The sequence below is a fragment of the Myxocyprinus asiaticus genome, chromosome 8 (genome assembly GCF_019703515.2).
Source record: "Myxocyprinus asiaticus isolate MX2 ecotype Aquarium Trade chromosome 8, UBuf_Myxa_2, whole genome shotgun sequence".
Lineage (NCBI taxonomy): Eukaryota > Metazoa > Chordata > Actinopteri > Cypriniformes > Catostomidae > Myxocyprinus > Myxocyprinus asiaticus.
This window is the reverse complement of record NC_059351.1, coordinates 53,694,631-53,721,455: the sequence shown is the minus strand read 5'-3', so window position 1 is coordinate 53,721,455 and position 26,825 is coordinate 53,694,631. Positions and strand designations below refer to the sequence as shown.

Here is a 26,825-nt window from a genome sequence, read left to right as displayed (position 1 = left end):
ATAAGCCCAGCCATTCCATAGTAAGATCCATTTGAATGTTTTTTACTTTTATAGCACCACCAAGAGGTGGAGATACACAATTGTTTTTGTGTATCCTTGGAATGACTCAATACATACTGTATGTGTACCAAATTTGGTGACAATGTCTGATTCTGTTCAAGAGTTATAACCATTTTTGTAAAAGTGGCCACGCCCATTACAAACATTTTGGCATACCGTTTGACGATAAATAACAATTTCAAAATTCCTTTGATAACTTTTCATTTTGGGACTCCAGAGAATCTTTCCGCACTGGTTTGGTTCCAATCGGTTGAACGGCCTAGGACTAGTTCGAAAAACTTTAATTGAATACCCCTACTCTACAGTGTGCTAATAAATGTAAATTTGTGCTCATTAATTTTTTAGTTCATTAGCACCAGTGTTAACACCTGGAAAAATAAGCATATAGCCCTGGGTAGAGCAACACACTCTCTCTCAGTACGAGGGACACTGGGAGCATTAATAGCTAAATCGGCTTGCCATATTCTTTCTCCCACACACTTGAGTGTAGAGTGAGAGGGATGTTGCACACGAGTTGAGCAAAAGGAAAGTAGAGGAAATTTTCGAGAGTGGAGGAGGTGACTCAGTTTACAATGTGCAATTCACATTTACTTGGAACTGATATTGTTAATAGGGAGGAACACATTACAGGAGAGACGGACAGAGAGAATTTTAAGGATTGAAGACTTTCAGGACGTGAAGTGAAAGTCAGAACGTGATTGAGGGGAATTTCTGATGTGTTACAGGAATACACATTTCCTTCGGGAATATCACATTCACAGCAGGACGTTTCCAAAAAGACTGTATTTTAAAACGGCAGTTATCCTAAGTGTTTGATAATATGGAACTGAAATGGACACTTCTTCTTTTGGGTGAGTATATGTATTGTGTTTATGTGTATCTGCAACATGTTGAAGCTGGATTGGTAATCCGATAGATACTAAGGCCATAACTCTGTAAGTGTGTTAAACAAACACTGTTCTTTAAACTAGAGGATATTAGAAATCTCCATGAACGGGAGAGATATCACATGTTACATATTCTTTCAAAGCAGCTTTAGAGAAATAAGTGTCGTAATATCAACATGTGAGCAAGCCAAGACAAGTCCATAGATGAAAAGGGAGAAAAAAGGTTTTTTTTTTGGTGAAATAAGGCTCAATGTGCATGTCAAATATTATCCAGTTACATAATAATTAGGCCTGTAACACTAGTCATGTGTTTAATGAATACATTCCTGAACGAGTATGTTTGTCAATTATTAAATTGTAAAGGTAATTATTAGTTTTTAGTCTCTGAAGTCCATCCCAAAACGACTGGAATGATGTTAAATTTGCTCATATAGAGTGTTTTTACTCCGCATTGAAGATCAAAAGTAATATCGCACAGAGCCGGACTAAATGTACAATCAGAATCCTGTGAAATACACACGAATCACGCTCAAATAAGGATTAAAGGTGCTGTAAGCGATTTTAGCGTTCTGAAGCTTTCACGCGACCGAGCCCTTGAATTAGCCACACCCCCTCATTCCAAAACCCCGCCTTCCAAAGATAATTTTGAGACCAAAACCGAGCAAAAGAGCAGCATTGTTTGTTCCTGTTGCTGTCAAATGTAACAATGGCACAATAGCGCCCTCAACTGACAAACATGATGAATCACAGCCTCAATGATCCGCTTCAAATGCAACACTATGAGAACTACTTACAGTTGTTTTAGGGTTTATGGCGTTACATTGTAATGGCAACAAAATTGTATAATTGGTAGTAACTTGCACACAAATGGTTAGTAAGTGATTTTATGACAGTAAAATCATGTTAACACACATATTGTTTATGTCTCGTGTCTATAGTTTTGAAAAAGTGAGTATTTTATCGTTTACGGATTGACCCCCATTGACTTCCATTGTAAGTGTCTCACTGGAACACACATTTTAACTTCTGTTAAAGAAAAGGAGGGATGAGCTGAAAATAATATCTGTGGTGGTCAACATTGTCACACATGCTGTCAATTGAGCTGAACTTGTATTGAACCCAGAATATTCCTTCCTTTAAGTTATGGTCAAATGTTTATTGTAACGTTTAATCTCCACCAGTGATGACTTGCTTGTTGCTTTACGCCATTGTTCAACAAAGTGACCAGATGCCAGAGGATAGCAAGATAAGACATGGTTGTGACTAAAGAGGAAATGATTTCCAAATAGTACATATGAGTATATGCAGTTTTATATATACAGTATATATATATATATATATATATATATATATATATATATATATATATATATATAATGTTTAAACAGTTAACAGCGCACACAAGATCAGAAAGATTTGACTCCCGTTTTTCTGGATCTTCTCACTTCCACAGAACTTCTGCCTGATTCTCCCTCTCCATCAGATTTTATCTTCATCTTACAATTGCTTCTTTGTCCGACTTACCTGTTTCCTCTTTCAGTTTAATGTGTGTATGTGTTTTACCGTAAAATCATTTTATCAGACGTGCGTGCCACTATCTTTAGGTGGAGGCCAATACAAACATGCAGTCTCACATACGCAGTGATCTGTCTTTACAGGAATATTCTGGGTTAATTTCTGGTTAGGCTCAATTGACAACATCTGATAGTATGCTGTCGACGACTACAGGTGTCTCTCAGTTTGTAAAAACAAACAAACAATCATGTTGATAGTTACACACTTGGTATTGTATGGGGCAAACAATCCCATAGATGCTGTCCTTAGAGCTTAACGTGTAATTTCTGCACCACTAGCGCCACCGAACAGATCAAACAAACAGATAGTCCCGCCCCAAACTCACACCATTTGGATGAGTCAGTGTTTTGTTGTGTTGGGCTTGAAGACAAGAAAATGAACATACAAAAGGGTTACTTACAGTATAGTTGTCTCTGCATATTTAACTGGGATAGCTTTAATATTCCTTTAAAGATCTATCTTATTGCTTGTGCAGCAAACACAACCTCTCCAGCAGATTTCAGTTTATCACCACAGCCATATAAAGATGCAGAGTTCAACACTGAATGTGTATTTTATAGTCATTCAGCCTTTGTACAGGTGCAAAAGAGAACAAAATATAGTTGAAACCAGGGCAGGTCTATGGAGTAATAAGGGCCTCAGACAGTCGAAGGAAACGCATATTGCTGCGGTGTGAGATGACTACTAGTGGTCCTGGCCCCCCTTGCACAGAAATATTTAATATCTGTGATTTTTCTTTGTCTTCTCAGGTCTCTTTCTGCCATCTTGTAGTGGATGTGCCATCGGATTCAGATTTGTTAAAAAGAAATGTGTTGGTAAGGATCACCCTGAGGTTTGAAGTGCAATACAAACAGTTGGTCACTGGTCTGTAGGTCACTGCATGGGTACAAGGGGCCGTTCACACTGAACGTGCAGTTTTCAATCGTTTTTGTTGTTTATGTGTGCATCTCATCTCCCCCCAATGGTTGAAAACAAATGCAGTTAATGTAATGTTAATGTCTTCGGTTAAATAACAGTTTCACTGTTTTGCTGAATAATGAAACATCACACTCATTAATGTTTCTTTAGGCCTGCATTGCTCTGTTATTTTCTGTGTACTTTCTCTGTTACTTAAAAAAGCATTTGAATTATATACTAACCTGTAAAAATAGTGATAGCATACTGCTTTGCAGGAGCAATGTCAAAGAAATAGCTCACCCAAAAATGTTAATTGTCATCATTTATGACTTTTTTCATCAATGAAACACAAGGATACAGGGAAACGCCCCACAATTTGACAACCACTGCGCTATACGGTCATCTCTGACCGTTGGGTCACGTCTCACTGTGTTTCTTGCGCATGAGCACTGCATTTTTAAAGGAATATTCGGGGTTCAATACAAGTTAAGGTCAATCGACAGCATTTGTGACATAATGTTGATTACCACTAAAATACATTTCGACTCGTTCCTCCTTTTCTTTAAAAATGCACAAATGTGTGTTTCAGTGAGACACAATGGAAGTCAATTTATCCAATTTTTGGAGGGTTTAAAGGCAGAAATGTGAAGCTTATAATTTTATAAAAGCACTTGCATTAATTCTTCTGTTAAAACTGGTGTATTATTTGAGCTGTAAAGTTGTTTAAATTGTCGTATTCACGGTCATTTTACATCATCATGGCAACGAAGTCGTAAAATTGGCTCTAACTTTCCACAGATGTGGTTAGTAAGTGATTTAATCACAGTAAAATCATGTTAACACACATATTGTTTATGTCTTGTGTCTATACTTTTGAAAAAGTGAGTATTTTAACGTTTACAGATTGACCCCATTGACTTCCATTGTAAGTGCTTCACTGCCCTTACGAAAATAGAGAGTTCATGGCAAATTTGCTGCAAATTCGCCACTGATAATTTTCACATGCAAATGAGCATTGCGGCGAACTTGCGGCAAATCATCCATTGTTGCCAAAGGTTTGCCGGAAGTTCACCACTACCGGTGAACAGCTGCAAACTTCTGGCAAACATTTGCGGCGAATCACAAGCTCATTTGATGTGAAAATATCCAGCGGCAAATTTGCTGCAAGTTTGCAGCTAGTTGAGAGTTTTTGTAACCCAGACTTTTGCTTTTTTTAAAGAAAAGGAGTGACGAGCCGAAATGTTTTTTTGTGGTAATCAACATAATGACACAAATGCTGTCGAATGAGATTAACTTGTACTGAACCCTGAATAAGGTGCCATTTCCAGTTAAAACAACTTGTGTCTTGAGAAACCTTCGTTATTTTCCCAGTCGTTAGGCTGCACAGTCTAGCTTTTAGTTGAGCGTTGACTTTGTAAGCTATGACATGTTTTATTCCTGATTCTCTCTCGCTTTTTCTCAGATGAAAATGAGTGTGAAATAAATTTGAATCCGTGTGGTGATCATTCACACTGTGTAAATACAGAGGGAAGTTACTACTGCACCTGTCATGAAGGATTTCGATCCAAAACCGACAATTTCACTGCGACAACCGGAGAGTGTGAAGGTACGGGAGAGGATTACAAAGAGTTCAGCACATCGAAACACTAGAATTCAACTGAATTCAAATCTCTCTCTCTCTCTCTCTCTCTCTCTCTCCTGTCAGATATAAATGAGTGTATTGAGAATGAATCCGTGTGCTCACTTCATTCAGTGTGTGTGAACACCATTGGCTCTTTCAAGTGTAGGTGCCTTTCTGGGTACCAGGTAACACATGGAGGAAACGGCGAATGTAAAGGTGACGGGTCTCGCTGTTATGACCCATGTGACTTATTTTCACAACATGCATTTACTGAGTAGTGTACAATTGGTTATTTTTGATTGGTTGTTAAACTGTGTGTGTGTGCTGCAGATGTGAATGAGTGTGAGTCGTCAGTGTGTGGCGCTCACAGCACTTGCACTAACACACCTGGCAGTTTCTCCTGCAGCTGTTCTTCAGGTTTCTATAAACATGAGAAGAACTCCACCTGTACAGGTGAGGGCCAGTGTCCTGCTCATCCTAATAATACTCATGACAACAATAATACTACTAATTATATTAATAAGAACATCATAACAGATGAGCTTTCTTTCTTTCTATCTTTTTCTTTTTCTCCCCAATTTGGAATGCCCAATTCCCAATGCACTGTAAGTCCTTGTGGTGGCATAGTGACTCGCCTCAATCCAGGTGGCAGAGGATGAATCTCAGCTGCCTCCGCTTCTGAGACCGTCAATCTGCGCATCTTATCACGTGGCTTGTTGAGCGCTTTACTGCGGAGATGTAGCGCGCGTATGGAGGCTCACGCTATTCTCCACGGTATCCACGCACAACTCACCACGCGCCCAACCGAAAGCGAGAACCACATTATGGCGACCACGAGGAGGTTACCCCATGTGACTCTACCCTCCCTAGCAACCGGGCCAATTTGGTTCCTTAGGAGACCTGGCTGGAGTCACTCAGCACTCCCTGGATTCAAACTTGCGTCAATACTCGCTGAGATACCCAGGCCCCCACAGATGAGCTGTCTTTGTGCTGTGTGTCTTCTGTCATTACTAACAGTGAATCTTCATTTAATTTAAATACATTTAATATTATAATATTAGGTGTTTCTTCTTTCATGTTCTAGGGGTTAGGTTTTATTTTAGTTTAAGTTTTTTGTTATCTGAAGGTCTCATTAAAACTGAACTGGAAATTTTTCACCAGGCCTTCATCATTTATTTTTGGTACTTTTCAAATGTCTTTTATATACAGATTTGACTGTTTTAGCCTTTGAGTATGAAACTATGAAAATCCATGATGAAAAGACAAATTATTACATGTTTAAAACTCTGATCATCTAAATAAAGAGTGACATAAACAGAAACCATTTCAATATTTATTGTGGCGTCATTTCCAGCACACCAAACAATTTCACCCCTAATAAAGTTTTGTTCAAAAGTTAGTGTAGCCTTAATTTTTAACCAAGTGGACAAAAGTATCAGTGAGACAAAACAAAGACAAATCAAGGGAAATACCACTTTTTATTGGTCGTCATTTCCAATCAAGTCGGGAAAAAAGTGTGAAAATATGATTTAATTGTGTGCATTTAAGATGCATAAAATGTTAACTATGAAATTTGCCTCAGCAAGACAAAAGAGCCAGCTGTTTTATTTGAAAAATGCTAAAAATGCCGTTTCTAGGGGGCCTCAGCGAGTATTGACGATAACTACCACCCCTTGAGTCTCGAGTTTGAATCCAGGGTGTGCTGAGTGACTCCAACCAGGTCTTGGCCCGGTTGCTAGGGAGTGTAGAGTCACATGGGGTAACCTCCTCGTGGTCACTGTAATGTGGTTCTCGCTCTCGGTGGGGCGCGTGATGAGTTGTGCGTGGATGCCGCGGAGAATAGCGTGAAGCCTCCACACACGCTACGTCTCCGCAGTAACGCGCTCAACAAGCCACGTGATAAGATGCGCGGATTGACAGTCTCAGACGCGGAGGCAACTGAGGTTCGTACTCTGCCACCTGGATTGAGGGGAGTCACTACACCACCACGAGGACTTAGAGTGCACTGGGAATTGGGCATTCCAAATTGGGCAGAAAAGGGGAGAAAATCCAAAAGCGTCATTTCCAGCACAGAATTCTATTAAACACCATGAATTTTCATGACTTGAATGACATAAATCTCATGTGATGCACGAACACACACTGTTGGACATTGTTAGTAGACAAATTAAATGAACTAGAGAAAGTGTGAAAAATGATTTAACGAGACTTCACTGTGTTAAAAGTGTCTGGAGTTAAAGGAGCATCCTTTACATTATATAATTACATGATTAATTACTCAAATTAATTGCAATACATAGCATTTATCAATACTGCCCTAAAAAGGAAAAATGCATGTGATGTGAAAAACATCCCTGGAGTGAAAAACTAAATTGAGTTAGAACTGAAATGGGCTTTAAAGGCATTATTCCCAGTTTCAGTGTTGGCGTAATTTATGAGGATTTTCTTTGCTTTTGAAATAAAAGAATTTGTTCTACCATCAGGGTTTCTACAAGTCTTAAAAAGTTCTGAAAACTTAATTTTTTTTACTTAAGAATTTAAAAAGTTTGAAAATGGGGCTGTAATGTAATCCTTCTTTTTCTCTCTTACAGACATTGATGAGTGTGCAGACGTTGCAGATCTGTGCGGCTCACATGCTAATTGCAACAATACTCAAGGCAGCTACAGCTGCATTTGTCACCGTGGATACAGTAACTATGGCAACAACCAGTCAAAATGCATAGGTGAATGTAATGAGTTTCCGTTTGAATACACTTATATATTTACTAATGTACAGTCTTCTGTTTGCTCATTTTAATCCTTGTTTCTGTCGTGCACAGAGATGAACTGTGAGCAGTTTAAACCTGAAGATGAAACACACCACACACCTGAAAAGGTACAATTTATACTTCATCTTGTCTTCATAATTATGAGATGGACAGAAATGCAGACAGACTCGCAATGTGCGCTCAAATGATTGTGTAATACACTGTTCTTACGCTATATACTATGTATTTGGCCATATAGTGTAGTATCGCCAGGATTTTCATTTTGGATGAGCCAGAAAAAGCTTTTAAAGTTTTAGCATTTTGCAGTGGAGATATTTCTCTTTTCATTTGAAACACACAGTATATGTTTCCATTGCAAAAATATGTGAAATTAATAAAACTTGTTCCATGGGTGGCAACCAGATGTTTTCATTGTCATGTGACACGGATGCATTCACGGTTTTCCAGTTGCGGAAATTGATGTTTTAAACACATATCCTCTTGTTTGGTGTTGCAGCTAGCTTTATCACATTAGCTAACTTGAGTTAAAGTTCAGATTTTTACATATTTGCTTGATTTATGTGTTGTAGCTGAAGAGTTTACTGTCACTGTTGATGAAGAGCTGCAAGTCTCTGAATGATTCAGATGCCGAGCGTTTCACAGGGGAAGAGTTACTGGAGGTAATACACACACACACACACACACACACACACAAACACATACACGATAAGACACACACACCCTGCTTTACTGTGTTTGAGATCGTGATGGGGATTTTGATTCAACCCAGTGACTCGAATCCATTCACCAAAACATTCATTCAGATTTGTTGACTGATTCGTTCAATGACCACTTCTGCAAATTACACCTCTGCGCCAGTAGGTGGCGACAGATGTCTTTTATGTGTTTTGAGCGAGTCATGGTACCAAAAGCACTGAGTCATTCATAACTGAAACAAGTCTAATGATCCTTTATTAAAATCTTTATTACGTTATAAAATCTACTCGTACTTCAAACTAGAGCTCACTGGCTTCAAAAGCGAGAGACTTCAGTGGACGTGAAATATGAGTCAGTGTGTGGAAGTAAAAGAGAATGATTCATACGCTTATAAGATTTGTTCAAACATGCTGATTCATTCATGAATGAAACATCATGAGTTTGAAACCTTTTTGCCCATTCTGGCCCATTTGGTGCCCTGGCCTACAAGACCAAAGAAAAGATTATGAAAAAATAAAATAAATAGTAGTTCTGCATAAGTGTTAGTGTGGTGATAACGTTTCATGAAAGCATGCAGTGGTATCCAGGTTCATATCCTGATCTTACACATATACAGTATATTATATTTTCTTTAAATGAGCCAAGCAAACCTAACCCTAACCCAACTGAGCATGATAGCCAGTGATCATGATGCATTTTTATTGTGAGTTTGGAGTGACATGACAACATATTCAGTTTAAAGCAAACGATTTGCCGATGGTGCAACCAAATTTAGGCACTGGAATGCTTGATTTCTGCCACAAACACCCTCAATAATCATGAATATGATCAAAGATACCATTTTATTTCCAAAGCTGCAGGGGTGCATGTTCTTCCTCAGTTGTAAATGATGCTTCTGTTTGACTCCACAGAATCTGTGCATGTCCTCTGATGAGATGCTGTCGGAGGGGAATCTTGCTGACAGTGAAACATTGAGTCAGTTTCTGGGTGCGATGGAGAACAGCATGCGTCTGATTGGACCACAACTCAAAGAGCCTGTAACCAGATTAGAGACACACAATACTTGTAAGACACCTGGACATCCATTTAGAGTTCAGAAATAATGTCACACTTTTACTAAACGAGTCAGTCATTTTCAGACGTATACGCGAGGAAAAAGATTAAGAAATAAGTCATTCAGATTCAACTGCAGTGTAATGTTTAAAAAAGTGAGTGACTTCTATATATGCACAGACGCTGAGGTGGCTGTAAGGCGTGATGAAGCTCCTCCCACTGGGAGTGTCATTCTGAGCACAGACTCCGCCCACTTCAACACCAGCTGGAAAACGGTAGTAGGGAAGTCATATCCAGGTACAAATTCAAACAGCGCACACAGTACTGATTACAAATTATACAACTAAAACTGGAATCGGTAACATTATCTTTAGACGTTTTATGTAATCTAATGTGATCACTTTGGATTTCTTATGCATTACTTATTGCATGTTACTTCTAATTTTAAGTGTATAAAGTAGAAATTTACACTCCTTTCATTAAAAATCAGTAAGGCTGTCGTTTTAATAAGTTCACTGGTGCAATTTAATTATATGAAAATAATATATTTAAATAAATTATGCAAATAAGTCCTTTGACTGTACATGATTTGTATTGTTTTTTTTATTATTGTAATTATATAGAATTATTATAATTCTATATAATAATAATAATTAGAATAATAATAATTATTATTTATAATTATAATGATTGATTATTTATATATATATATATAATTATCTTTATTTGGGGGCCTTTCTCATAAAAGCGATTAATTACAATAAACTAATTGGCATCTCATGTAATTATTTGGGTGCAATTTTTAGTCTATTTATAGCCCTAAAATATTAGTAAACATGAAATCAAATGACAGTTTTCTGTTTCTGTTTATCTGCCTGTCAATCTGTGTTGTTTTAATGCTTGTCTTTAGGTTTTGCGTTTGTGGCGCTGGTCAGTTATAAAGATCTAAATTCATCCAGCAATTCTTTCAACAAGATAAGCAGAATATCACAACAGGAGGATGTGAGCAGAGAGAGATCGGACACAAAGGAGGGAAACATTACTTATCAACTCAACTCAAGAGTGGTGACAGCCGTCGTCAGTAATCCAGAAACAAAACACCTGTCTGATCCTGTTACTCTCGTCTTTAAACACGTGCAGGTAAAGATGCCAACACATCATCAATACCAGCACAAGAACTCACTGGAGTCACACATATCTAAGACATTAGCATTCATACTATTGTGCTTTATGTACATTCTCACCTTTCTAAAAACTGCAGGTTGAACTTTCTTTAATCAGCTAGTTCAAACTCTCTTCTTTTCTTTTCAGGAGAGGGCGGAGTCTAAGGGCATGTATTACTCTTGTGTGTACTGGAATGAGACTCAGGGGGCGTGGTCTGGGCGGGGCTGTGTGAGGGCATGGTCTAACAGCACTCATACAGTGTGTTCCTGCAGTCACCTGAGCAGTTTCGCAGTGCTCATGGCTCTCTACCCCATCAAGGTAAACCTGAGAAATCCTTGCATGCCTCAAAACTGGACAGCACAGTTGTGATGAAGAGTTTATCAACATTATAATATTCATCCCTTCATTTCCATCCCTTTATTTCCTCTACTTCTTCTGCAGGACACATTTGCGTTGGTGTTGATCACTCGCGTGGGTTTAGTTCTGTCTCTGATCTGTTTACTGCTGTGTATTCTGACGTTCCGCTTCTGCCATTTCATCCAAGGAACCCGGAACAGCATCCACCTCCATCTGAGCGTGTGCCTCTTCATTGCTGACCTCGTCTTCCTCTGCGGGATCTCCAGTACTTACAACAAGGTGTGTGGAGAATAATCTGTAAATGCAATGAAAAGTCTGAGTACTTTTTTTGGAGTCACTGTATACCCACTTTAAAGCAAGGACTAGAAAAGGTTCAGGAACGAAAACCGAAAATGAATCCATTTTTTTGCAGAGCATAACCGAAAACAGAAAGTCCCTTTCAACTGTTCCAGAGTGAAAACATTATATTTTAAATGCTGGTAACAGGTCAATAACTTTATTCTTTGTTCCTATGATTTTTGTTCATGAAATCAAACGAAAGGTTTTATCACAGTACATTTTCGTTACATTTCAATTTTAGTTGAACAAGATAAACGTGCTTTGATCGTGAAGGAAACCGCTGCATCTAAAATATCTTTACCTTATTGCACATTATGGATGCAGCCTTCTGTGACATGCTGAAGACCTTTTTAACAACTATATAATTCATTACTACATAAACATGCATGGTTTATCCGACCAGATGTTAAGTAAGGAGGCAGCTGGAACCTGAATGAAAAAATATAGCGAATATAATGAAAAACGTTTCGTTTTTAATCCCTGCTTTAGAGGAAAGAAATTGAAAGTAATAAAAAATGAACAGGCACATGAATGTCCAACCCCATGCTGAACACAAAGTCCAGAGATGATCTGATCTGTGTTTTCTCGCTCAGGGAGCTTGTGCGTTTGTTGCTGGATTGCTCCATTTCTTCTTCTTGGCTGCGTTCTGCTGGATGCTGCTGGAGGGAGTGCAGCTGTACCGAATGGTTGTCCTGGTGTTTCAGAGCACGCTTAAGCATCTCTACATGTATGCCGTTGGATACGGAGCCCCTCTCGTCATTGTGACTATCTCTGCGATTGTTAATTGGCAAGGATACGGCACTGATCGACAGTAAGTGTTTCTTTGTGAACACAGCTGTAAAAGTGCCAGTACAGGACAGTAGCAAGAATCTTTTGTAAGTCCTAATGAAACATTACTCAGTTCGTTTAACTTTTTTGCTTTTTTTCGTTTTTAAATAAAGTTAATTATTTCTATAGTTAAAGTCCCCATGAACTGACACGACAAGCACACTTTTCCTTCCTTTGTTGACTTGTTTCCTCTTGAAAGTAGAGCTGGAAAGGCTCAGTCATTTTTTTTAGATAGCCAGTAGGCTTTAGTTTACATCACAGGCATTAATCGCTACTTGCAATCGCTAGTCAGAGGTATGTGTTATTTGGGGGAGGGATGCTCTTGAACTACAGAGCATTTGATTGGACGAAATGAGTGAGTGCAGTATGAGTCATCAGTAATTTTGTTCTGTATTCCCGGAAGAAAAAGACCGCAAATGTTATGTTCCTCATTTATAAGTCTGCATCTGCTAAATGACTAAATGTAAATTTCAGGGCTCCCACGTGTTCTGGAAAACCTGGAATTTTGCAATGCAGTTTTCCAGTCATGGAAAATTAGAAAAATACCGATATGTCCTAGAAAATAATTATTTGTCCTGGAAAAGATTTCAGTATAATAAAGCTGTTTGACTGTGTTGCTAACAAGGTTTTCGTTACATGTTCAAAAACATGGTAAAGATCGGGACTCGGAATAGGAGTCAAATACACAAATCTGTATCATTTTGTCACTGCCGGCAGCTGCGCATTGTGAAACAACATCAACGGTTAACTTTCATAAACATACATACATTCCCTGCTCATCTACTGTCACCTCTGCTTTGCTCAGATGAAATAGTTTAAGTATTGATATAGTACAAAATACTATTTTGTTTTGCTGTTGGACCACTAATTTTTTGGAAAATTAATTCACAGCATGGGTTGGTAGAATTGTGATTCAGCATTAATACATCGAAATGTGAATTAATTTTCAATAATTCAACGATCCATGTCTGCTTACACCGCGGTTACCACATGTTGTATGCGGAAAACATGGAATCTAGTCATAAAAACGGTATTAGCAATAAAAAACGCAGAATGTCATGGAATATGACGTATTTGGATGAAAATGAACGCTTGAATGCACAGTTAATGAAATTAAAATTGCAGTATGTCCTAGTGTGATAATTAAACTAGTCTGTGATTTAATTAAATAAATATATAATCTGCAAGAGATGCACGCTTCAGAATGAATGTGTGAAGCCGCTTGTACACTGAAAACACCTCATCATGATCGTCACACACGCTCTTGAGTGTGTGAGATGACAGAGACAGAGAGCCTTCGGAAGTGCGCAGCACATACAGACTATGCATTTATTAAATTAAATCACACTGTGATTATTATGTAGCAAACTGCTTATCTGAAGGTGAGAAACTACTGTCAAAAACACACAGAAACACCTACATAAAAGCAAGATTTAAATGGATGCATGTGTTTTTGCTTAAATATAACACTTGTTGTGCACATAAAATGTCCTGGAAAATTATGTCTTGAAAAGAGTAGGAACCCTGAAATTTATATATCTGCTATTCTGGTCACACCCCTCTTTGTAACTAGAACATTTTATTTATTTTATTTTATTTTTTGACTTTTGGTCCATGTTTATTAAGCTTTGAGGCCATCTATATACTAGTGTACAAAATAACTTTTAGCAGATTTACACATTTAAAATGTACACCCTGTTTTCCCCCCATTGTTTGTTAATAACCATGTGATTTACCAATGTAACGTGTGTGTGTGTGTGTGTTCCAGCTGTTGGCTCTCTCTTGATAATTATTTTATCTTGAGTTTTTTCGTGCCCGTCTGCATCATCATCATCATAAACAGCATTTTCTTCATCATCACTGTGTGGAAACTTGCCAAAAAATTCTCCAGTCTCAACCCAGACCTCTCCAAACTGCACAAGATTAGGTGTGTGGATATTTTGGGGGGTTTTTTTCCAAAAAGGTTTCAATCAATCTTTTAATTGATTTCCTTATGAAAAAAACATTTTTCAATCCTGATTGAAATAGATACTGTTGGCTCTTCTACGACTAATTTCTGATGTTCCTCATTTTTAAGAAGTGTTGGGTGTAATCTGATTACAAATTACTGTAATCAAATTACTTTTAAAATAACATAAAAGTAGTGTAACACATTACAATTCAAATTCATGTAATCAGATTACAGTCACTGACTTTCATTTTTTCACTGAAATAATCAACAAAGTAATCTGGTTACAATTTTTTTAAGAAGTAATTAGGAATTTGATGGATTACTTTTTTCAGTTACTTACCCAACACTAAGACCCCATTTCCTCCTGCTATTAAGATGCATCTCTAGTGCTCTGATCACATGTGGTCAGGTGAGACACATCGCTGTTTTCAGCTGGTCACTTAAATGCGTCTCCTGTGACCACTTGTGATCGGATTTGGAGGGGAGGGACTCTGTTTCATGATGACACTCATCAATCAATATGTCAGTGTTACTGCGTGATATTAAAGCGCAAAAAATTCAGAAAAGACAAAGAAAGCATTAAATTAACGGTGCGTTTGTTTAGGTATCCGCTTTTAAATTTTTTCGATTGGACAGTTATTTCCTTTTAAAGCCGCTCGTATCTGACAAAGTTTAAACTCTTGTTTTAGCACAGCGGTTGATTGACAGGTGAGGGGTGGCGCTTCACTGCTGCTGGGACGCATACAGGACAGATAAGCGTTTACACCTCAAATGTGATGCATTCACATGCGGTTTTGACCATATTCATATGTGGTTATGTGATCCAATCACAAAACATTTTAGACCCTGTTTAGACCTGTATTTAGCGCTGCCTACATGTGATCGGATCACCAAAAAACTTCTCTTAATACCAGGTGGAAATGGGTTCTCAGTTGGGTTGCTTTGAATAAGTAAGTTGACTAAGTAAGATACTTTGGATTAAAGCATCATCAAAACTATTAAATGTGAATGTTATGAATTATCTCTTTCCATGTAGGAGATTTACAGTGACTGCAGTGGCTCAGTTATGTGTTCTTGGAGGGATGTGGGTTTTCGGCTTTTTCCTCTTTCAAGAGGAAGGAACTCAGGTCATGTTATACCTCTTCACTATTCTCAGCAGCCTCCAGGGGGCGCTCATGTTCATCCTGCACTGCCTCCTGTCCAAAACGGTACAAACACACACACACACACACACACACACAAAAAGAAACACTCCTTTTTTTATATTTCTCCCCAATTTGGAATGCCAAATTCCCAATGCACTCTTAAGTCCTCGTGGTGGCGTAGAGACTCAATCTGGGTGGCGGAGGACAAATCTCAGTTGCCTCCGCGTCTGAGACCATCAATCCACACTTCTTATCACGTGGCTTGTTGAGCGCGTTACCGCGGAGATGTAGCGCGTGTGGTGGCTTCAGGCTATTCTCTGCAGCATCCACGCACAACTTACCACGCGCCCCACCGAGAGCGAGAACCACATTATAGCGACCATGAGGAGTTTACCCCATGTGACTCTACCCTCCCTAGAAACCGGGCCAATTTGGTTGCTTAGGAGACCTGGCTGGAGTCACTCTCCTGGGGTGGTAGTCAGCGCCAATACTCGCTGAGCTACCCAGGCCCCAGACAATGATTTAACTTGAACCTCTGTTTCTAAACATGAAACGTGTGTCTCAGACTTTTAGATAGATCTCCACATAAAGATTAGGAACTGCTGGTTAAGTTGAATTCAAAAGGTCTCACCTACTTTTGTTGACTTGTGTCGCCCCCTTCAGGTCAGAGGAGAATACTACAAGCTGTTTAGCAGAATCTGGCCACAAAAGAAGAAAGCAGAATACAGCACTAACCAGTCCAGTAACAGTCAGGTAAAAAATGTTTACCATTTACTAGCAGACTTTTGGCATTAAGTTCAGCTTCTAAGTTTTTCCTTTGTCTTTTACAGCAACCTCTACAGGGTAATGATAGCACAGGAGAATCACAGATATAAGAAGCTTGTCATATCCTGATGGATCTTTACCAATGCTTGACCTGTAAAGACACATGAAAGCTTTCTACTGGTGAAGACTTCTCGAAAGCTTAAATTTTGCTGTCAACCTTACCTTTCCAATGAGAAGATCTTGCTTTCTGTGTGTTCAGACAGAATATTTCAGATGTTGGCTCATCACAACTGTTACTGAAAGTGGCGATTTAGGCCTGTCTTAACGCATCTAATGCAAACAAATAATATAATTAGATAACATGAATGAAACATTTGGGCTACGTTGCCCCTCAAAGACTATGGTGTGCTAGCTATTCTTTGTTGTGCCTTAACAACTGGGAAAGGTCTTCGATTTCAGATAATGCAAAAGGCAGCTTTAGTTCCCTGATATTGGAAAATGTGTTTTAAAATTTTATTTTTTCCATAATTACATGTTGAATTGCATATACACTCCAAAAATTTTTTTGACTATTTTTAAGATTTACGCATTTTAAGTACAAGACAAAATTCCATACAATTGATTTGTAAAATTGTTTAAATTAAATTAATAAAATATAATATACTAGTTTTTTTTTTTTTTTAAAGATTGCTCAATTCAATTTGATGGAACTTTGTTATGGAATTGAAATGCATAATTCTTTAAAATAAAATGAGTGCAGTGAGGTATCTAAGTTTATGCAACAAAAATGTCTTCGTATGAAGTCTAATATGAAAATGACTGTAACCGGAGATTTTATTTATAACGGCTTTAGATGAAATGCTGTTTTTCAGCCTTCAAAAGTTTGGGCCGCATGCCTTTTGGAGTTCATTTAAATTATTTTTAAAGATGTAGGAGCCATTTCTTTATTTGATTAGGGGTTCAAGCCCTAAAACTGACCATAAGGCCTTGACACTTAAAACTTTCAGGGATGGCAGTACTCCAGCTGGCTAGCCATACGCATGGAATCGGCCCATAGGTGACGCTATAGTGAACAAAAAAATGATTCGCATATTTTGGCCATAACTCCTAAACCGTATGTCCGAGACTCAAGTGCCTTTTATCATTGGAATCCTTGGCTCAAGACAAACAAAATAGCAATCCGATAGCTATTTTAATAAACCAAACCATTTTCAAATAACGCTTCAACAAAGTCGACCACGATTGCGCCAAAATGGACTTGTGGCTGTATCTTCGCAACACTTTTGCGTAATGACACAATACTTGGTATATGTCATCACAGGCATGACCTGAGGGTACTGCACAGTTTTGGCACAGTGCCACCTAGTGGTCAAAATATATGAAAAATTGCTATTTTTGCTTATAACTTCTGAATAGTTTGGAGTAAAATCATAAGATTGGTCTCTTTGGATTCCTTGGGACATAACGGTTTGAATGCTATCCAATTTTTCTATGTCGGCTATATTGGGCGTTGGCCATTTTGAATTTTGTCATGAAATTATGTATTTTTTTACACTCATTGGCGTAGCATTACAAAACCTGGTATGCATCATTGGCACCAGGCCCTGAAGGTCTCTATAAAGTTTGGAGGCAGTGCCAACTTGTGGTCAAAAGTTAAAATGAAATCTGTAAAAATGCTTGTTGTTTCATTAATTTGGCCCATCGCCCTGTGAGTGCTCTCGTTTGATTCCTTGGGTTATTCCAAGTACGCTGATACCCAATTTGCCATGGTCAGCCTTACTTCCTGTCTGCCATTTTTAATTTAATTGAAAATTAGCTTTTTTTTGGACTTTTTTTACAGACTAAATGGCTCTTGAACAGTGGCAGCGCACCGACGAATTTGATGGCAAGACATCAAAAAGCATCTCTGGCTATAATTCAGCAATGCTGTGCACTATTGACAAAACAGAGTTGTCACCACACTCTGACTGCACCATACAAATTTGGTGACAACGCAACCTTTTCGGCAAAAGTTAGAATGAGTAATAAATTAAACCAAATAAATAAAACTGTAATAGCTTATTTTTATTTAAGGTGCTTATGAGCTATATGAATAATGCTTTTACATCTTGTGACATGTGAAATTATAGGACCTATGCTGCTTGAACCCCGTTAATCGCTGCTTGCAGCTATATTTGTATTTGTATCTTGTATTGTATTATTCTTTGTTGTAATTTCATTTTTGCACACTGGGTGGCGTTTGAGGGCATAGCAGATGCTATATAGGTGAGCACAGAGGAAGAGGAAGTAAGGTGTTGTTGGCGGCGCTATGGGAGAAAAGTGCCTCAGTTTGTTCCTGGGAGGTACTCAGCCTTACAGTCTCCATTTGGTTAGAATTAGTTGGGGCGAGGTTAGGGAATCTGCTGCCTCCCAGGAACAAACTGAGGCCTCTGTACAATGGGCTGTTGGCAGGAAATCACAACAATTTTTGACTATAATGTAAACACTAAACAGCATTTTATTTTGGGTAAAAAATTCTGGAAAACTGTAGAAGCTGTTGCATTCTTAGATTCTGGATGTTTTGCAACATTTTGTTCAGAACACTTAATGCACAAGTTAAATATGAAAGGAAAGAAAAACAACATTCTTCTAAGAACAGTGGCTCAAGAAAAGCCCATAAGGTATCTGGTCTTCATAACAATACCTCCTACAGTCTTCCAGAAGTTTTCACCCAAAATAAAATGCCTGTATCCAGAGACAACATTGCCACACATAGGGATCTGGATAGATAGCCATATTTAAACAGGGTCACAATTCCTCACATTTGTGCTGATGTAGATTTGTTAACTGTTGTCAATGCTTCTAAGGTAATGGAACCCTGGGATGTAAATAGTGATGGAGATGGACCCTATGCAGTAAAATCCCTATTGGGATGGTTGTAAATGGTCCACTTTGAGGAAGCAGCAACAAGCGGTACAGAAATGGCTGCCCTAATGTTACTAACAGGATTTCCATACCACCTGGATTATTTGACACAACCGAACTGTACAGTAAAAGAAGATGGAAACAAGTCCAGTATTTATCCAACTTATTCTGGAAAAGATGGGTACGTGAGAACTTAACTTTGCTACAGGAGCGACAGAAGTGGATTAAAGAAAGAAGAAGCTTCAGTCCTGGTGACATTGTCATCATGGTGGATACTTCAGCTCGTGATTCCTGGTTGCTGGGACGAGTTCTGGAAACTTTTCCTGACACAGGAATGGACTTGTACATTCTGTGCGGGTTCAAAATAAAACCAGCATACTTGAGAGGCCTGTGACAGCTTTGCCTTCATGAAAAAACAGACTAACAAAAGGACTGGTGGTAAAGACCATGTCCCAACGGTGGTCATGTGCTCGAAACCTCTGACCTGAATAAAACTGATTTAATGAAATTGCATTGTAATGGACTTTTTGGCTCCTTTGTAATTATTGAAATGAATTGTAATGTCTCTCTGCCTGCCATTCACAATAAGGGTCTGGTGTGTAGGAGCCATTTCTTTATTTGATTATATTTGTATCTTGTATTGTATTTTTCTTTGTTGTAATTTCATTGTTGCACAGTGGGTGGCGTTTGAGGGCATAGGTGTTGTTGGCGGGAAAGCACAACATATTTTTACCATGTTCATGCGAACATGTTAAAGGATTGTGTTCATGAGAACGTGTTAAAGGATCGTGTTCATGAGATTATGGGAACAGTTCATTGTGTTAAAGGAGTGTGTAATGAGTGTCATAACGTGTGAAATGGATTATATTTACATGTGAGTGGAACATTAAATTGAACATTTCTTTGAACTCTTTTTTTATAAATAAAGACATTAACTTTATGCAACTCTGGCATGGAACATTATTGAAGGAAACTCAATAGAAATGCATCAGAAACTACTGTTAACAGCCCCTATGTGACTCAATGACTGGCGTTTAGTGACTACAAAAGACATTGACATTTTATTACGTAAGATAAATTTGTTTTACTGTAATATTTAAAGAATTAAATCTTTCAGAACAATATTGTTAAATTAATAATCGTAAAGTGAACTGGTTGTCAAGGCAACCGTTACACTTCCTGAATATTAGCGCGCCAACAGTGTGCGAGGGGTGTAATGTCCGTATTCAGTGTAAGTGTCCAGCCAGATATCAAAGTTTTGACATGAGCGATACAGGTGACTTGCTTGGAAACAAATGCTTATTTTGTATGCTTTTATGCTGAAGACATGTGTTTCTGAACTTAACAAACTTAAATGTCAACAGTTCACTGGTTTAAAGGTGCTGCAAGTGATTTTTTCATGGTAAAGTATGCAAACAATGTTCCTACTCCCGTAAAGATATTAATGAAATGAGCGTCCTGAGATATCTAACAGCTGTAGACTTTGTAAACAGTAAACAAAAATGTATCCACGGACATTGATGCTTTTCACCTGTCAATCATTTTGCTCGTTCTCATAGTGTTGTATTTGAAGCGGATCATTGAGGCTGTGATCCATAATGTTTGTCAGTTGAGGGCGCTATTGTGCCACTGTTGAATTTGACAGCCACAGGAACAAACAATGCTGCTCTTCTGCTCAGTTTTGGTCTCAAAATTATCTTTGGAAGGCGGGGTTTTGGAATGAGGGGTGTGGCTAATTCAATGGCTCAGTCAAGTGAAAGCTTCAGAATGCTAAAATCGCTTACAGTACATTTAATGTTTGAATGTTGAGTCAGATTTATGTAAATTGTGAAAGAGTGGATTATTTTCATGCATTTACACATTATGTCTACTCTCAGGTAATGCTGTGTTATTTAAAAATTGAGAGTGAAATGGAGCCGATCATGCATGTGCAATGCTGGGAGTGAGTGGCAATCAATTTTAAAATGGTTTCTTCCCCCTCATTTTGATATGGATATTAATTTTTAATTTTACAGCTGAGCCCATATTTTATGTGGAATTTTGTCTCTTTTATTAACTAAAATGGTATTTTATTAAATGCTTCAATAATTTTGGTATCCATCCATCCATCCATCAACAGTGCATTCATAAAGTATTCAGACCCCTTCATTTTTTCACATTTTGTTATGTTGCAGCCTTATGCTAAAATACTTTAAAAAAATAAATAATCTCACATCAATTTACACTCCATACCCCATAATGAATAAAACCCAGATTTATGATAAATTTGCACATTTACTAAAAAGAAAAATCTGAAATATCACATTGACATAAGTATTCTGACCCTTAACTCAGTACTTAGATGAAGCACTTTTGGCAGCGATTACAGACTCAAGTCTTTTTGGGTATGATGCGACAAGCTTTGCACACCTGGATTTGGAGATTTTCTGCTATTCTTTTTTGCAGATCCTCTCAAGCTCTGTCAGGTTGGATGGGGACTGTTGGTGGACAGCCATTTTCAGGTCTCCAGATAGTATGTTCGATTAGGTTCAAGTCCGGGCTCTGGCTGGGCCACTCAAGGACATTCACAGAGTTGTCCCTAAGCCACTCTTGTGTTGTCTTGACTGTGTGTTTAGGGTCATTGTCCTGTTGGAAGGTGAACTTTCGGCCCAGTCTGAGGTCCTGAGCGCTCTGGACCAGGTTTTCATGAAGGAAATCTTCAGATCCTGATCAGTCCCCCAGTTCCTGCCACTGAAAAACATCCCCACAGCATGATGCTACCATCACCATGCTTCACCGTTGGGATGGTATTGCGCAGGTGATGAGTGGTGCCTGGTGTCCTCCAGACATGACGCTTAGAATTGAGGCCAAACAGCTCAATCTTCATTTCATCACCACAGAATCTTATTTCTCACAGTCCTTTAGGTGGTTTTTATGTGTCTTGCACTGAGGAGAAGCTCCGTCTGGCCACTCTGCCATAAAGCCCAGATCGGTGGAGTGTTGCAGTGATGGTTGTCCTTCTGCAAGTTTCTCCCATCTCCACACATGATCTCTGGAGCTCAACCAGTGTGACCATTGGGTTCTTGGTCATCTCTCTTACCAAGGCCCTTCTCTCCCGAAAGAGTCCTGGTTGTTCCAAACTTCTTCCATTTAAGAATTATGGAGGCCACTGTGCTCTTGGGAACCTTCAGTGCAGCTGAAATTTTTTTGTAGCCTTCCCCAGATCTGTGCCTCGAAACAGTCCTGTCTCTGAGTTCTGCAGTTATTTGCTTTGACCTCATGGCTTGGTTTTTGCTCTGATATGCATTTTCAGCTGTAAGACCTTATATAGACAGGTGTGTGCCTATCCAAATCATGTCCAATCAATTGAATTTGCCACAGGTGGACTCCAATCAAAGTGTAGAAACATCTCAAAGATGATCAAGAGAAATGAGATGCACCTGAGCTAAATTTCAAGTGTCATAGCAAAGGGTCTGAATACTTATGTCAATGTGATATTTCAGTTTTTTCTTTTTAATAAATTTGCAAAGATATCAAAAATCTGTTTTTTGCTTTGTCATTATGGGGTATGGAGTGTAGATTGATGTGAAAAATAAATAAAGCATTTAAGCATAAGGCTGCAACATAACAAAATGTGAAAAAATTAAGGGGTCTGAATACTTTATAAATGCACTGTAGATAGATAGAAAGATAGATAGATACCAAAATTCTCAAAGCATTTAATAAAATACAGTTTTATTTAATAAAAGAGACAAAATTCCACATAAAATATGGGCTCAGCTGTAAAATTAAAAATGAATATCCATATCAATCATGATGGGAAAAAAATCATTTTGAAATAGACTGCCGATCGCTCCCAGCATTGTGCACACGCAATCGGCTCCATTTCACTCTTCATTTTTAAATAACACAGTGCAGTGTTGTAGTCAAGACCAACTAAACTGAGACCAAGTCAAGACCAAGACCAGAGTGTATCGAGACCGAGACAAGACCAAGATTTTGAGGGGTTGAGACCAAGACCAAGGCAGGGTGAGACCGAGTCGAGACCAAGACCAGACCAGTGCGAGTCCCACACTGCATGACACACTTACGATAAAATGTGGAACAAGCAAACCATAGGCACTCCTCAAATTGATCTGAAAGATCCATATTTCCATGAAAACACCCACAGAAAACTAATGAAGATTCCTCTTCATTCACCTATTTTATTGCCAAATATATATGTGTGTGTGTGTGTGTGTGCGTGAATTTTCCTTTGTTTTCTATGAGCAAACAAATACAAACAAACACTAAGGAGCTGAAATCAACTTAACTATCTTTATTCAACACTCATTTTCCAAGTTTTACCATCCACCTAAAACAATAAAATTTTTGTGCAAGCATTGCATCAGGTTTTCTGGATGACTCTTCCCCTAGAAACCATCATAAAGTACAGAATATATCAAACAGTTATTCAATACTCAAGTCTTCACTTTTCTCCGTCTTTTCTTAAACAATATAGTGACTTTCTGAGTTGAATGGAATGCAGCAAGAGGCAGATTGCAAACATTAGCTAGCTAGCTTTGCTAGCATCACTTACACTTAGCTTACCTTTCTTTATGCTTCCTTTCTAAGTGCCGATCAAAGTTCGACATTTGACATTTTCCCAGCCGTCTTGGTAAGCATTGCATTGCAGAATTCACATACTGCTGTATGTTTTCTTTTGGATACTTTTTTTGCAGATTAACTCTTTGGTTTTGGTCAGTGTTTCCCAACCTTTTTTCCTCCACAGCACACTTTTTAGGATTAAAAAAATCCCATGGCACACCACTGTCCCACATAACCATCGTCGATAGTTTTCCTTCTCAAGAACTTGTCCATGTTTTAGTAGCATGAACTCGTAATGTTTGAAATTTGACATAGGTACGCTGTATAATGAGGTCACAGATGCAAAGAGTGCTAATTGGATGGGGGCCTGGGTAGCTCAGCGAGTATTGACGCTGACTACAACCCCCGGAGCCGTGAGTTCAAATCCAGGGCGTGCTGAGTGACTCCAGCCAGGTCTCCTAAGCAACCAAATAGGCCCGGTTGCTAGGGAGAGTAGAGTCACATGGGGTAACCTCCTCGTCGTCGCTATAATGTGGTTCTCGCTCTCAGTGGGGTGCGTGGTGAGTTGAGTGTGGATGCCGCGGAGAATAGTGTGAAGCCTCCACACACGCTATGACTCCGCGGTAACGCGCTCAACAAGCCACGTGATAAGATGCACGGATTGACGTCTCAGACGCAGAGGCAACTGAGATTCCTACTCTGCCACCCTGATTGAAGTGAGTCACTACGCCACCATGAGCACTTAGAGCGCATTGGGAATTAGGCATTCCGAAAAGGGGAGGAAAAAAGAGCGCTACTTGGATAATAATAAACCAACAAATTTGTGTCTTTTCCAATTTGTAGATTTGTTCTTGCAAATGAATTCTTGCAATGGCACAGCAAATACATTTTTTATGTATTTATTTATTGACTGTATTTTCCGGAAATAAAGTTGCACCTGACCATAAGTCACACCGGGTAAAAATGGCATTGTTGATAGAGAAAAAAAAAACACATAAGTCGCACTGACAGAGGATGGAGGCACTAGCACCCGAGAGCAGCCACCCGGCCTCCATTCACTGGTTCAGATGTCAAACGCGCTCCATGAAGATTACAGTACCTCAGAATCTACACATCGTATCACAGTGTTTTTGGACTTGTTTAAAACAGGAGAATTTGCTTTTAGTAATCGTATGTAACAGTTTCTCATATTCTTTTTATGTTTCGTGAGAGAAACGTGACAAGAAAGCCACATCTGTTCATAACACCTGTAACGCTATGCTGTGCACAAATAAACAGCTTTTAGTCTTTGAGTAAAACAGTACACCTGTCGTATTCTATTCATTCATTCAGTTCACTGACTGAATGTTTTTACTACAAGTGTGATGATGAAGCATCATTTAGTGGGCATGTGAGGAGTTGCATTTGACAGCAGACTAGAGTTTGTTAGAACAATAATGTTATGATGGACAAAATATTTAATCTGGTTGCATAAAAAACGTTGTAATGGAAAATATACTGAATTGGCAACTTTAAAACTCTTCTACCGTCTCTATGCCTTCACTAAAATACCAGAAAAAAGTTTGAGGAATTATATATTTTCTCCATGGCACACTAGTGGGCACAGTGGTTGGGAAACACTGGTTTAGGTAGCCAAATTGTATTACAGAGATTTGGCTGACATCTGTCAGACAGCCACAGTTTCTTCTCCTGTCTCCCACATTCACTTTCTTGGAATGCATGTGAAGGGGGGCGGGGAGGGGTGACAGCCGTTAACAGTAACAAAAATTTCAAATTAGAAATGAGTCATGCTATTGCTTGCATTTGAAGCAGGAAGTTTTACACCCAATCACAGTAATGATGTTAACAAATAAATCAGACAATGCACAGGCAATTTAGTGATATCCCCGCAGTTGTGATCTTGACCAGTCATGAAATAGAATCCCGAGTAATCTTTGTCTGAGACCGAGACAAGACTGAGTAAAAATGCGGTCGAATCCGAGATGAGACCGAGACCTTCAAAAAGTGGTCTCAAGACTGGTCTCGAGACCAAGGCCAATCTCGAGTACTACAACACTGACACAGCGTTACATGAGAGTAGACATAACAAGAAAATGAATGAAAATAATCCACTCTTTCACAATTTACATAAATCTGACTCAACATTCAAACATTAAAGGTACTGTAAGCGATTTTAGCGTTCTGAAGCTTTCACGTGACTGAGCAATTGAATTAGCCACACCCCTCATTCCAAAACCCCGCCTCCAAAGATAATTTTGAGACCAAAACCGAGCAAAAGAGCAGCATTGTTTGTTCCTGTTGCTGTCAAATGTAACAATGGCACAATAGCGCCCTCAACTGACAAACATGATGAATCACAGCCTCAGTGATCCGCTTCTAATACAACACTATGAGAACGAGCAAAATGATTGACAGGTGAAAATGTTCGTGGATACATTTTTGTTTGCTGTTTACAAAGTCTACAGCTGTTAGATATCTCAGGACGCTCATTTCATTAATATCTTTATGGGAGTAGGAACATTGTTTGCATACTTTACCATGAAAAAATCACTTGCAGCACCTTTAAACCAGTGAACTGTTGACATTTAAGTTTGTTAAGCTCTATCTATCTATCTATCTATCTATCTATCGAAAATAAAATATAAGATAATATAAGATAGGCTTAATTCTCAAAACATTTACACAATAAAATGATCCCTTTAAAAAAGCAGTAAAACGTGTCATGATTTTACATGATCCGAAACTCACAAGCCCTCATTTCTAGTGGGTGTAGTTCTGGCACAACCCTAAAACAGCCAGTCCAGACATGCAGAACCAGGAGAGAATGCAGAACCGTGATTGACAGATGAATCCACCAATGGAGAGCAGAGCGCACGAACACAGAGGTGAGGTGTGCGCACTTTGCGCCAATTGAGAATGTGCGCCGTGTGATCTGTGTTAAAGGGTTGAGAAGCGCTTTCCGTCATCCAGCTGTTAATCTCTGTCGATTGCGCGCATTTCTTTAATTCTCTTCAACTTATTGAAGGCTTTCAACATTTTGCTTGGTCAGAGGAACAGCGGTCAGAACGCAGGCAAGTGCGCATGAATACAGATATATTTATTATTATTAGTTATTATCCTGTTCGGTTTATAGCTGTATATATTCTACATTATAAGGTATTTTAATATGTAATGTCTTTATAATGATATATGGACTCACGTGTATAAATGTTTATAATTAAGATGTAAATGCAGTAATTTAATAAATGT

The 26,825-nt window shown here is 38.6% G+C and overlaps 2 protein-coding genes across 3 annotated transcripts in view; both read left to right on the top strand.

The window, feature by feature from the left end:
• Positions 1 to 563: 563 nt before the first annotated feature.
• Positions 564 to 19,918, top strand: adgre5b.3 (adhesion G protein-coupled receptor E5b, duplicate 3). Of its 2 annotated transcripts, XM_051704141.1 has the most exons (18): positions 564 to 911; positions 3,272 to 3,337; positions 4,882 to 5,025; positions 5,125 to 5,256; positions 5,371 to 5,493; positions 7,632 to 7,763; positions 7,860 to 7,915; positions 8,378 to 8,467; positions 9,416 to 9,569; positions 9,738 to 9,854; positions 10,468 to 10,697; positions 10,869 to 11,039; positions 11,163 to 11,357; positions 12,011 to 12,228; positions 14,014 to 14,172; positions 15,233 to 15,404; positions 16,005 to 16,094; positions 16,172 to 19,918. In XM_051704141.1, exons 1-18 carry the CDS (start codon positions 881 to 883, stop codon positions 16,214 to 16,216), a joined length of 2,325 nt encoding a protein of 774 aa, XP_051560101.1. In that variant the 5' UTR covers positions 564 to 880; the 3' UTR covers positions 16,217 to 19,918. The 2 variants fall into 2 exon arrangements, with proteins under 2 accessions (XP_051560101.1, XP_051560102.1); XM_051704142.1 differs by lacking the exon at positions 3,272 to 3,337.
• A 6,583-nt stretch (positions 19,919 to 26,501) lies between these two features.
• slc27a1b (solute carrier family 27 member 1b) overlaps positions 26,502 to 26,825 on the top strand; it is an 11,583-nt gene continuing 11,259 nt past the window's right edge. The window contains exon 1 of the mRNA XM_051704155.1: positions 26,502 to 26,647. The gene's annotated coding sequence lies outside the window, so the exon portion shown is untranslated. The remainder of the gene's footprint in view (positions 26,648 to 26,825) is intronic.

What these genes read in the sequence shown, in the direction of transcription:
- adgre5b.3 (XM_051704141.1), top strand. Translation starts at nt 881, where the DNA reads ATGGAACTGAAATGGACACTTCTTCTTTTGG. An exon ending in CAGGGGAAGAGTTACTGGAG is followed by an intron (nt 8,468 to 9,415) that starts GTAATACACACA and finishes TTGACTCCACAG; the next exon opens with AATCTGTGCATGTCCTCTGA. An exon ending in ACTGCCTCCTGTCCAAAACG is followed by an intron (nt 15,405 to 16,004) that starts GTACAAACACAC and finishes CGCCCCCTTCAG; the next exon opens with GTCAGAGGAGAATACTACAA.